The sequence below is a fragment of the Micromesistius poutassou genome (genome assembly GCF_964030765.1).
Source record: "Micromesistius poutassou genome assembly, chromosome: 4".
Classification (NCBI taxonomy): domain Eukaryota; kingdom Metazoa; phylum Chordata; class Actinopteri; order Gadiformes; family Gadidae; genus Micromesistius; species Micromesistius poutassou.
Genome location: NC_140274.1, coordinates 15,969,067 through 15,982,027, shown reverse-complemented (window position 1 = coordinate 15,982,027; position 12,961 = coordinate 15,969,067). Strand labels below are relative to the sequence as shown.

The 12,961-nt window shown below is 50.4% G+C and overlaps 1 protein-coding gene across 1 annotated transcript in view; it reads left to right on the top strand.

The window, feature by feature from the left end:
- Positions 1-12,961, top strand: part of tenm4 (teneurin transmembrane protein 4) — a gene marked incomplete at both ends in the record, with an annotated part of 141,580 nt that overhangs the window by 59,872 nt on the left and 68,747 nt on the right. Inside the window, 3 exon segments of the mRNA XM_084466371.1 lie at positions 5,879-5,980; positions 7,267-7,461; positions 10,941-11,141. Coding sequence (XP_084322497.1) covers positions 5,879-5,980; positions 7,267-7,461; positions 10,941-11,141 — 498 coding nt within the window.

Below are 12,961 nucleotides of genomic sequence, written 5' to 3'. Positions count from 1 at the left end.
GGGAATATCATAAAATCAGAACTTTAGCAGTGGCGTCTCGCCGAGCTGGTGACTGGGGCTCTGAGCCATCATAATACACTCATCAGGCCCAGTGTCTTCTGGGAGAATTAGAGGTCCGGCGTCTGGGAAGACATTTGCATACAATTCATTGTGCGATTGTAGCCTCCTGCTTGTGCCATTTGTGATCGCGGCTTGATCCAATTTACATCTGATTTACATACATCAGAGCGAGAGAGAGAGAGAGACATCTCTCTCCTGCTCGCCGCCCCCCCTCCCCCCACGCGAGCCCCTGCCGATAATCCGTTGTGAGCGGGGACCGCATGGCACGGGGTCCAGACGGACGACATCCTGGTCCGTGGAGGTGGATTCACCCGGGGGTCAGCGCCTCTTTGTTCTCCCCGGAGCTGCCGATTAGCAGTGGTGGCGTGGAGGTGTGTGTGTGGGGGGCGACAGGTGTGGTGTGTCTCACTGGGAGGACAGCTGTGGAGGGAACGTCCCCTGCTCTGTAATTAAAAGCTCCGGGGCTACGGTGGGTGGGGGGGGGGGGCGGGCGTGGTCCATCTGTGACAGGGGGATCGATGAGCTGCAGCACCCTGCGACCGGAGATGGACTTCTCACCACCGACGCCCCCCCCCCCCACCCTCCCCTCTCTCCTCTGCAGTGCTAACACCAGCGCTTCAATGTTTTAACACATGGGATTGTGAAAAAAAGGGGAACTCTGGATGAATGCATGAAGCCTGAGGATCTCTTGGTGGCTTGGGGGTTGGAGGAAACGGAGCAGTGATGCCCTGGGCCTCATGGTCACCTGGGAGACTCTGCTAAAGCATCACAATGGACCACAGGAGGGAGCCGCAGCCAGGTTTCCCCCGTGGTCGCCTGGTTGTTGCCATAGTCACCGGCTGTCACTATGGTTAGCCAGGGTGCTACCATTGTTACCAGGGTGTTGGCAGGGGTAGCCGGGTTGGGGGGGGGGGGGGAGCTATCCTAGCAAATAGGCTGTTACCATGGTAACCAGCGTGCCGCCACTTTAGCCAATGCCGAGTTAGCAAGGTGACCAGGACATTTGCCATTGTGACCAAATGTGTTGCCATGGATGCCAGAGAGCGATGCTAGTCACCGTGGGTGCAGCGGTTCCCTGTGCGGGGGGACAGGGTGGGTCGGGATGGGAGCTGGGCAGGGCGGGTCCCGGATGCGGCGGCGGTGTGATCAGCTCTGAGTGGCACAGAGGGAGGCTGCGGGGACCGTCCTTAAATGGGTCGCTGCTTAGGTGCCCTTCAGTAGAAATTGAATTTCACTGACTGCCACTATTGTATTGAGCCATGGAGGAATAGAGCTGACCTTCAGACAGTGCTGCAGAAATATATGAGAAACAGCATCCGTCTACTGCAGGCAGAGCCTCCTGCCCTGTTTCTGGGGAACTGTAATGACTTTTTTTGCTCTAACAGCGTGTGCGGAGCGGGAGAGAGAGAGAGAGGGAGGGAGGGATGGAGGGAGAGAGGGATGGAGGGGTAGAGAGAGAGAGAGAGAGAGAGAGAGAGAGAGAGAGATGTACTGGAACTGTAAAGACTTTTTTTGCTCTAACAGCGTGTGCGGAGCGAGAGAGAGAGAGAGACAGAGAGAGAGAGAGAGAGAGAGGAATCATCTTATGTTGTGTGAGGGTTTTGTTATTCATCTAGTTAAAATGGAGAGGACTCTTGGCTGAGTATCGTGGGCTGGTTCTCTGGGTGTCTGGCTCAGTGCTCAGAACCAGGGAGCTCTGCAGCACGCATCCAGTTGCCCAATCAGCCTGCTGCCAGACAACCGTACATGCAGGGTCAGTCCACCCTCTCTTCTGCCTCCCATCGACTTTAACCACTGACACAACCAGCACTGACACAAGGCTCCACCTCCACTACCAATACTACGATCAGGCCCACCACCACCTCCTCCACTACCACCACCACCACCTCCTCCAATACAACTATCACCGCCGCCACCTCTTCCTCCACTACCATCACCACGACCACCACCACCGCCTCCACTATGTACACTGCCATCTCTATCACCACCCACTACCGAAAATACCCACCACCACCTCCACCTCCACTACCAACACTGCCATCACCACCTCCACCACGTACACTACCATCTCCATTACCCACTTCCACAAATGCCCACCGCCACCATCAATCCTCCTGCACCACCACCACCATCCCCACTCCCACATCCAGCACCACCTACTCACGGTAAACCACACGAGAGACCATGGAAATGGAAATCTTAGTGTCAGTGCTGCCATTGTCTCAATACCTTGGTTTATCAGAAGCTCTCCCTCTCTCTCTCTCTCTCTCTCTCGTTCTCATTATCTCTCTCTCTCTCTCTCTCTCTCTCTCTCTCTCTCTCTCTCTCTCTCTCTCTCTCACTCTCTCTCCCCCTCCCCCTCCCTCCCTCCCTCCCTCCCTCCCCCTCTCCCTGGCTGGTAGGTGGATGCTATAGGTGGCGGTGGAGAGGCATGGCGAAGGCGTTGATTAAAGCCGCCCGCCGTCCCCAGCAGCTTGCGCTCTGCCAGGCCCCACTACATCACACTCCTCCTCTCCTGGAAGGCCTAATGAATCTCAATGACACCCTATTTGATTCACTGATTTATGGGCTGGCCTGCTGCTGGGCGTCGCATTGGGGAGGAGGGGGAGGTGGGGGGGGTTGCGGGCCACGTTCTCGAAGGAACCCGTGCGGACGGAGAAAGGGCTAAGGAGGGGGTCGTCGGGGAGGTAAATGGTGCGTCTGCAAAGGGGGATTGGTGGGATTCGGCCGTGGCGGGGGGAGAAGCAAGGCCGGAGCGGTTGGTTCAGAAGACCTCCGACGCAGGAGGCCCGGGAAGGAGAGGGGATAGTGTGGCGGGTGTGGGGTTTGACTCACAGCGGAAAAGTACGGGGTTAGAAGTTGTCTTAGTTGTCTTACCTGAAGGCATCGCTGAGCGAGATGCCATTACCCCTACCTGCTCATTAATTAACTGTTTCCCGATTCGCCGCCAGTCGCTTTGCATAAAAGTCCCGGAAAAGGACTAAGAAGTAGAAAGCCGACGTCTTTGTTCTCTTTGTACGGTGGTCTGTTCAGCAGCCAGTTTGGAAGAAACAGCGATGAAACCCCCTCACCGGAATCTCATTATTACCGCAGTATTTCCACTCATTATTTATTCATGTTTTTTATCTTTATATTCTTCATAAGAGAACCAGCGGACTGGTTGGGGTCCAGTCTGGCTTCACTTCTTTACTTTTGAGCTCAGCTCCGGATATGCAAATGCTCCGTCCCCGCTGCTCCTCTCCAAAACACACACACACACACACACACACACACACATGCCCGCACGCACACTCAAGCACGCACACACTCACACACGTATACACATACGCACATACACGTACACACACACACACACACACACACACACACACACACACACACACACACACACACACACTGCTCCCCAGGATCCTCCTCCATACCTCCAGCCAGGCCTTCTCTCGGCTCTACAGGGGGCCAGGGAAGACGGAAAGTGTCCGATCCTCTGATTAACACCAGCATGCCAGTCCCCCCTGAATCCCTCCAGCATCCACAAACCATCACCTCTCTATCTTTCGACTCCCTGCCCGCTCTATCTCTCTTTGTCTCTCACTTTCTCAGGTTTATCTCTGGTTCTTTTTCTCTTATTATTTTCTGTTATTATTTGTCTCGTTCTGTTTTATTATACTCCCTTACTATCCCCCCAGTCCCTCTCCTTGCTCTCTCTTTCTCTCCATATCACTGTAATGCCTCCCTCTCCTCTCTCTCCTTCCCCATGCCTGAGTAATGTCTCTTCCCTCCCTCCAGTCTCTCTAATGTCTCTACCGTCATGTATCTGTAATGTCTCTCTCCCCTCGCTCTCCCTCTCCATGTCTCTGTAATGTCTCTCCCCTCTCTGTTCCTCCACTTCTATATAATGTCTCTCTCCCCTAACTCTCTTCCCCTCCAGGTCTCTATAATGTCTCTATGTCTCTCCCCTCTCTCTCCCTCCATGTCTCTGTAATGTCTCTCTTCACTAACGCTATTCCCCTCCAGGTCTCTATAATGTCTCTATGTCTCTCCCCTCTCTCTCCCTCCATGTCTCGGTAATGTCTCTCTTCCCTAACTCTATTCCCCTCCAGGTCTCTACAATGTCTCTATGTCTCTCCCCTCTCTCTCCGTCTCTCTTCCCTAACTCTATTCCCCACCAGGTCTCTATAATGTCTCTACATCTCACCCCTCTCTCCCTCCATGTCTCTGTAATGTCTCTCTCCCCTAACCCTCTTTCCCTCCATGTCTCTATAATATCTCTCCCCTTACTCTCTCTCCCTCCATGTCTCTGTTATGTCCCACTCCTCTCTCTCCCTCCACGTCTCTGTGATGTCTCTTTCCCCTCGCCCTCCCTCCGCGTCTCGGTACGGCCTCCTGTGCGTTCTGTCCTTGGTGCCGATGCCTGACTCTCCAGAGTGGAGAGTGAAGCTTCTTCACAGCTCATGTTTCTCGGCTCTCCACGGAGCAACAAAGGGTCTCTTTGTGCCTCCGGTTCCACCTCAGAGGCGCGCCGCGACGTGCAGTCAATGGAGACCGCTGAATACTTTTCTGCACCATTTGGGCTTTAATTCGACGAGCAGCGTCGCGTTTCAGGATTCCTCCCACTGAAAGGAAGCCCGTTGTGTTCGGCCGGCTCGTTCTTCGCCAGCCACACGGTGGTCGCTGAGAGATCCCAGGATTCAAGATTATGAAAGCGTATCTCCTATCTTTTAAAAAAAATATATATATTTCCTTCTCCTGAAAATGTCCAAAAAAAAATTTAAACTTCCCTTCATTCTTTTTTAATCCTGGTAAGAGAATGAGTAAGCGTGGGTCTTTGTGTCGGCCTTCCATGTTATATATAGTTGTCGTGTGTTTGTGGCTCTCTATATTATTTGCGCTCTCTGTCAGAACTGTTCTCCGCTGTTCCCCGTGCCCTTGCTTATGATGGACTGAGGTCCGCTCCCCCATGCGGGTCTAAAACATGGCTGCTTTAGTTCTGCCCACAGTCACGTCAACAGCCTCGGCAGTAAAACACTCTCAACAGCAGAACAGCCTTGCGTCTGTTCCACCTTGCTTTTATTGTGAGACACTGGATAACCGTGAAGCACAGTCTCCAATATCCTCTTCTGAACAGAAAGACAGTTGTAAAAACTATGGTTTTCATAGTTACAGAAATCGTAGAAAAACGAAAACTATAATCACGAGTACCCAAAAAAATTAAGCAAGTTTAATTCAGTTCACACATGAAGATATGACCCCCTGGGACTCTTTCAATCTCTTTCCCGCATTGCCAAATAAACTAGCCTCGTCGGGCAATCGCACACACGCACCTACACACACACGCACACGCACACACACGCACACGCACACACGCACACACGCACACACACACACACACACGCATACACACGCACACACGCACACACACACACACACACACACACACGCACACACGCACACACGCACACACGCACACACACACACACACACGCACACACACACACACACACACACACACACACACACACTTCTTTATCAGGTCGTTCTGTGTTGGACGCCCTTAACGTTGGCCCTCGGCCCACTTCCACCCAATAAACAAGCCCACTTCAGACCCCATTTCCTCCATTATTATTGGTCCTTGCCGATTGATTTCATCGCATTTGGAAACTCTGCAAAACATCCCGCCGTGAAATTAAAAGGCCGGACGCGGAGGAGTCGACCGGCGACATTAGGTGGGGAGGAGGGGGGGAGTGAGGGAGTCAGGGAGAAATGATAGAATGGAGGAAATGACTCCCTGTCACTCAGCCTGCTCACTGCTCTGTTGCAGACTCCATTGACGACTGCCCCAGCAACTGCTTCGGGAACGGGGACTGCATCGCCGGCACCTGCCGCTGCTTCCTCGGGTTCAGAGGAGCCGACTGTGGTCGAGGTGAGGCATTCATTTTACCTAACTCACTCTCTCTCTCTCGCTCTTTCTTTCTCTCTCTCTCTTGCTCTCTATCTCTCTATCTACCTCCTGCTGTCTCTCTCTGTCTATCCCTCTCTTGCTCTCTCGATCTACCTCTCGCTCTCTCTCCCTCTCTCTTGCTCTCTTGATCTACCTCTTGCTGTCTCTATCCCTCTTTTGCCCTCACTTTCGTGCTCTAACTCTATCACTCTCTCTTTATCTACCTCTTGCTCTCTCTCTTCCTCCCCACCAAGCTATATTGTTCTCTGTCACTCACTTTCTCTGTCTTTCTGTATCCATCTATATTCCTCTCTGTGCATCTCTCTATGTCTCTCTCTGTCTCTGCATCACCCCCCCCCCCCCTCTCTCTCTCTCTCTCTCTCTCTCTCTCTCTCTCTCTCTCTCTCTCTCTCTATCTCTCTCTGTTTCTGTCTCCCTCTTACCCTCTTTCACTCTGTCTCTCCCTCCCTCACCTTCACCCCAGAGGGTCACACGGTACTAGACGTGGTTGAATCAGAGCAACAAAAAAACCATCCATCCTCCTCGTTTCATGAATCAGTGCATCGGATATTGCAATTCTTTGTAATGCATTATTTTTCCAGTATTGACTGGAAACACACAGAGACTGTATGTAATTATAGAAATATACGGTGTGTTTTGCCTGCTGCTGCTCCTCTGGTCTGTAAGGCCATCTGTTACCTTGGTGATGATCACGGCTCTCCTCTGTAATTTGCTTTTGGCGCAGAGTTCATGACATTTTTAGAACGGTCGTTCATTTCCACGGTCTCACCGTGTTGGTCTGTAACGTGGGTCTTCCCAGCAGCTTCCCCAATCTGGGCCACATCGGAGGGCAGATGAAGCCCATTAAAACCCGCCGAATAGAAGAAACACAAGATAAGAATGAACCGGGTGTTGAAAGTAGGGCACACTGTCTAGCACCGCCGCCGCCACGCCACGCCAACGGCAGGGACTCATGCTTGGAACACACTCAAGACAGACCCTCCTTCAACCAGACGGCGGCAAAAGAAAATCCCATCCCGCAGAACAGAGTCAGAGACCTGGGTTTAGATAGATAGATAGATAGATACATGTTTGGCGTGGCATGACAATCTAAGACATACTAGACGCACAAACACAGTAAACATTAAACACCTACTCAGGGAGCCTAGAGCCGCTGCGTCTATGCACGCCGCCATCTTGAGGTTTACATGCTTGTGTTGGCCTCTCTCTTCCCCCCCCCCCCCCCCCCCCCCCCCCCTCCTCCCCAGCCTCCTGCCCGGTGCTGTGCAGCGGGAACGGGCAGTACCTGAAGGGGCGCTGCATGTGTCACAGCGGGTGGAAAGGCTCCGAGTGCGACGTGCCCACCAACCAGTGCATCGACATCACGTGCAGCAGCCACGGCACCTGCATCGTGGGCACCTGCATCTGCAACCCGGGCTATAAGGGGGAGAACTGTGAAGAGGGTGAGTTCATCTTTCCTCGCTGTTTGTGTGGGTAACGCGTTGCAATGAGGACGCAATAGTTGATCATCAGATCACATTAGTTCTGATGCAGTAATTGCAGTCATTAGCTGACTGATTATTTTACAGTTAATGAACAGTTAACTAATGGTTACAGGTAATCATTTACGAATGGTGTTCATGTTAACTAGGATATTCGTTTATATGTTATTTAATTGGGTTAGGGTTAAGGTTAACCCTCACCTTAACCCTATTAAAGAATGTATTGATTAATACCTTGGTTAACATGAACACCATTAGTGAACATAAGCACCATGAGTAAACATTTACTAGACCATGAGTTAACTAAAGCAATTGTTAATTAACTGTTAGTTTATTGTTAATTGATGCTTATTACTGCCTAAACTAATGTGAATGAATGTTTATAATTGTACACTTATTGTTTGTTTAGTGTGTGTTGATGCTATTGTGTTCTGGTGAGTTTGAACAGCAACGTACTTGACATTGCACAGTGCAACAACATTTACATACCATCATTGATCACGCTTTTACCCAGTGAGGCTGAAAACAATCAAAGCTTGCAATCAAAACTGGAATTGCTGTAAAACACGTAAGTGCTGCCCAACCCAGAGAAGAAAAGTTACATCAGAAGGGAATCAGAAGGGAATCAAAAGTTATCAGAAATCCTGTTTATATTTATATTTATATATTTTATATTTATTCCTTCTTATTAGTGCATAATAGTTGCATCTCCAGATACAGAGATCACATCAAAGTGTGTTCCAGATTCAACACAGGAGCTGAAAACATTGATATGTTCTCAGAAGAGCAGGGTCTTAAGAAGCTTCTTGAAGATAGGGATGGGTTCTGCAGCTCGTAGGGCTTCTTGAGAGATAAGTGTGTTTGTGCTAATTTGAGCTTCAAACCTCAGCTTGTTAAAAGGCCTTATTTGCTGCAGCATATTGAAGATTGCTCAGAAAGTTGTATGTATATATATATATATATATATATATATATATATATATATATATAGTTTTAGCTCCATAGCATTAGTAGGTAATCAAATGAAGCACTCTACTCTCCCAGATTGAGACACACTCTCACACACACACACACACACACACACACACGCAGGGTGCGGTGTGTGTGTATGAATACATTACCAGCCCCTGCATTAGTGATGACGGATAAGAGCCGACAAGATAAGATTGAAAGAAGCCATTGTGTTTCGTCAGCTCATGGCAGCTCCCGTTTCAAAATGAAAAATGGAGGGCGAGACGTTGATAAATGAGAGCTGGTGACATCCATAGGGTCCCATTCTATTTCGGTTCAGCTTTCGCACCACCAAGGAGAAGGTGGACCCTGGGCCCTTTAGCTTGCTAGCTTTCTTCTGCGCGACCTTCAAGCGTCGTGATTAATTGCCAGGAGAGCCCTGGTTGTCAGTTAGCCTCTGATCTTTGTTCCCCGCTCCAGAACCATCTGCTGGGAGGCCGCCGATCCAGTTTGTGTCGCTTACTAACGGCGCTTTATGCCCGTTGGTGCTGTGTGCTGAGAGTGGGGGGGGGGGGGTGGTGCTGCCAGCACTGGTTGTCTTTGCCATCTGTGTGTGAGTGTGTGTGTGTGGTATGAGTGTGTTGTTTAGGTTGAGCAAGCTAGCGGTTGTTTTTTGGAAGCTGCCCACTGTACAAACTGTTGGACTTCCTGTGAAGGAAGCATCCTCCCATCGGATTTATAAATTTACATATAAATCCGATGGGAGGGAGAGAGAGAAAGAGAGAGAGAGGGAGGGAGAGGGAGAGGGAGTGAGAGTTTGACTAGGGCAGGTCATGTCAACCTTGCCTTAATAACGGGGTTCTTTCAAACTGAGTGTGAACGGAGCTAAAGACCTCTGGCACTCACCAGGTGTCCCCCCTCCTCCACCCCCGGACCCGCCTCCACCCCACACACTTTCCATTGGCACCCACTGTGGCAGACGCACACAGACACACGCACACGCACACAGAGACACACACGCACGCACACACACACGCACGCACGCACGCACACACGCACGCTCACACTCACACACCGCAAACAAAGGCATTTCCAAAGACCCATACGCACACCTCCACACACACACACACACACACACACACACACACGCATGAGTCTGCATACACACACATCCAGACACACACTCACAGAGATACACACACACACACACACACACACTATTCAGGGGGTTCTGGTTGAGAGAGCTGTAAAGAGCAGACTGACACAGTTTTCAATCTGGAGAAAGTTCTTCTTGTGGGTGTGTTGAGCAGTGTGTGTAGTAAGTAATCTGTCTGTGTGTGCGCATGCATGCCTATGTTTGTGTGTCAATGTGCGCATGTGTGTGTCTGTCTGAGGCACTGCGTACTTGCATGCCTGTATGCATGTGTACCGTGTGTGTGTGTGGTGTGTGTGTGTGTGTGTGTGTGTGTGTGTGTGTGTGTGTGTGTGTGTGTGTGTGTGTGTGTGTGTGTGTGTGTGTGTGTGTGTGTGTTTATGTGCATAGTGTGTGTGTGTGTGTGTGTGTTTGTGTGTGTATACAGTGTGTGTGTCTGGAGCTTATTATGGTCTGCAGGCAGAGTGTCCAGAAGGACTGAGGGCTGAAGCTGCATGCTGATGCTCTCTGTTCCACCACGGGACCGTCTCTTTAATTTGCTTGTTTGTAAACCGCGTCCCTCACTGGCTCTCTAAAACGGGCGCTCTCTCGGGCACGTGGGCACGTGACTGTGTGCACGGCAGAGTGTGCACGAGTCGGGTCCTCCACCTGTCATGATGGAGGACACAAGTTTTCGATGCGATGTATTAATTTGATTCATGCTATTAATACATAGGGTTACATAGACCTAGAACATTTTGCCCATTTTAGGTGTTTATTTTAAATTTGGAAGTGTTCCGACATATATGTATATGAAATATGGTTAGATTTTGTTATTACTACATTTTAAATTGGTTATATTTTACATATTTAACATTTCTTGTTTTGCATTTTAGAACATTACCATATAATCAAATCTGATTTGTATGTGTGTGTGTGTGTGTGTGTGTGTGTGTGCCCTCACGTATTTTTGTGTGCATACACGTGTGTGCCAATACATAAATTGGATGTATGCCTGTAAAATGATAACCTGACGACAGATGGTTTGTAACACAGAACCATCTGGGAAGTCCTCCTAGCAAACTCTTTGGATATGGGCAGGCACTTAAAAAATAATAGTTGGCAGGTGATTGGATGAACCATCTGTCTATGAATGTCTATCACGTATCACGCAGACCACGCGGTTCCTCATAAGGCGCCCAATGGTCTGAACCACTGGTGGTCCGGACACAAATGCATAACTTGAAACCTGGCAAAAATGGATTCTTGCGGGGTTCGTGGGATCCAGCCGCCTCTCGAGGGGCTCATAAACCCATGCATTGACACCTAACGTCTGCCATTTCGGATCCCCTTCCAGTGGACTGCCTGGACCCGACGTGCTCCGGCCGGGGCGTGTGTGTGCGCGGGGAGTGCCACTGCTTCGTGGGCTGGGGCGGGCCAGGCTGCGAGAGCCCCCGGGCCTCCTGCATGGACCAGTGCTCCGGCCACGGGACCTTCCTTCCGGACACGGGAACCTGCGGCTGCGATCCAAAATGGACGGGCCACGACTGCTCCACAGGTGAGATGACGACATACGAACCGACACGACGCGACGATGAAGACGTAGTTATTGTATATAATTTTATCAGCAATAAATGGACTGTAGTGGGGGGGGAGCAGGGTCTATGTTTGACTCCCAGGGACTAAGGTCCTTGGTTCAAACCCCAATGTCCACAGTTTACATGTAGACAACAAACCCCTACCTGCTTCAGCATGGTAGGGGTTCATCAGGTGAATAGACTCAAATACTAATTTTGAGGATTTAGGTATTATTAATTTATTGTCTTGAGTGCTGCCTTGCAACACCCAGGTAACCTGAATGGTCACCACGGTAACAAGCATTGTGGAAAGCTGATGACAGCTCAGTGTGCTGATTCTCAAACTCCCAACTGCAGTCTAGTATAGTCTGCTATGGTCCAGTATGCTCCGGTTTGGTTTAGTATGGTCTATTGTGTTCTGGTAGGGTCTAGTATTGTCTGGTAGGGTCTGGTCTGGTCCAGTATGGTCTAGGATGGTCTGGTATGGTCTAGTATGGTTTGCTATGGTCCTGTATGGTCTATTATTGTCTAGTAGGGTCTGGTATGGTTTATTATGCTCTGGTTTGATCCAGTATGGTCATTTATGGTCCCGTGGTATGTCTGGCAATTCTACAAAACAATAACACAAATTATAAAAAAAGTTGACTTCATGAAGATATTATCAGAACCAAGAAAACCCATTTGGGTTGTTTTTTATTCCCCTTGCAATAAAAATCTCCCATGTGTCATGAGGTATGCAGCTTTCTCTCTCTCTGCAGTTAAAGGATTAAATAGCCGTGTTATTTCATAATGCTTCTGACTCAAGAGTACTGATATCAGACAATGGATCAAACAATGGCAGCGTTGTCGAGCTCTATTTGATGTCCCCACCTCCTCCTCCTCCAGCTCCCCCTCCACCCCACCTCCTCCTCCACCTCCACCTCCTCCTTCCTCCTTCAACTGGAAGATTTAACAATGCCCGTAGGGAGCCAGAAGTTTGCCTGTGCCAGTTCCACACTACTAGTCTAGCTGAAGCAGCCCACACGCTCGCACACATACCTGAAGAATACATTACACCAGTCGTGTGTGTGTGTGTGTGTGTGTGTGTGTGTGTGTGTTATCGGACGCCTATCACCGTGGGTGTAGATCGGGCAACGTTACAGCACCCATACGTAACTGATAACTAACATGAGAGCTACGGGACGATTCTGACAACTCCAGGCGTACTTGCCTATGTTAATGTCAAACCGTCCGGCGTTCGTTAAGGAATACATGACTTCTGAGTTGTGAGTGCGTAACCGTGACGACGGTAGTCAGGCTTCCGGCCCTGGCCGATACGTCAGCGCCAGCCCTAATTCCGCATCACATCTTGACATTATCCCGACGCGCTATGCCTCCGCTGCGTCGACCTCAGATGAAAGCCGGCGCGCTCTCGGCTAACATCGCCACCGGGGGGATTCCGACGTCCTCCTTCACATTCCGAGCAGACGTGTTGACCTATCAGGTAATCCCGTGGATCGGGAGAGGGAGACGCGCGGCTGAATCTGAGCTCGCCCGGCTCGCGGCGTATTTAAAGAGCTGATGAGTAGGGGTCTTTATCCCTCCCCCCCCTCAGCCTGTAAGTCCCGGCGCTTCCCTCCCGGTGCTCTGATTGGCTACTGCCGCTGAAATCATAGCGCTCTCGTTTCGGTAGCCGCACGAGCACGGGTGCGAGCGATGTCTTCCTCTCGCCGTTTGGTCATTTCTCCCCGACAAACTTTTCCGTCTTCCCCTAATCTGTGTGCACAGTCGGTAGTTAGCGGCCGTAAAGCGCCGCCCCAGG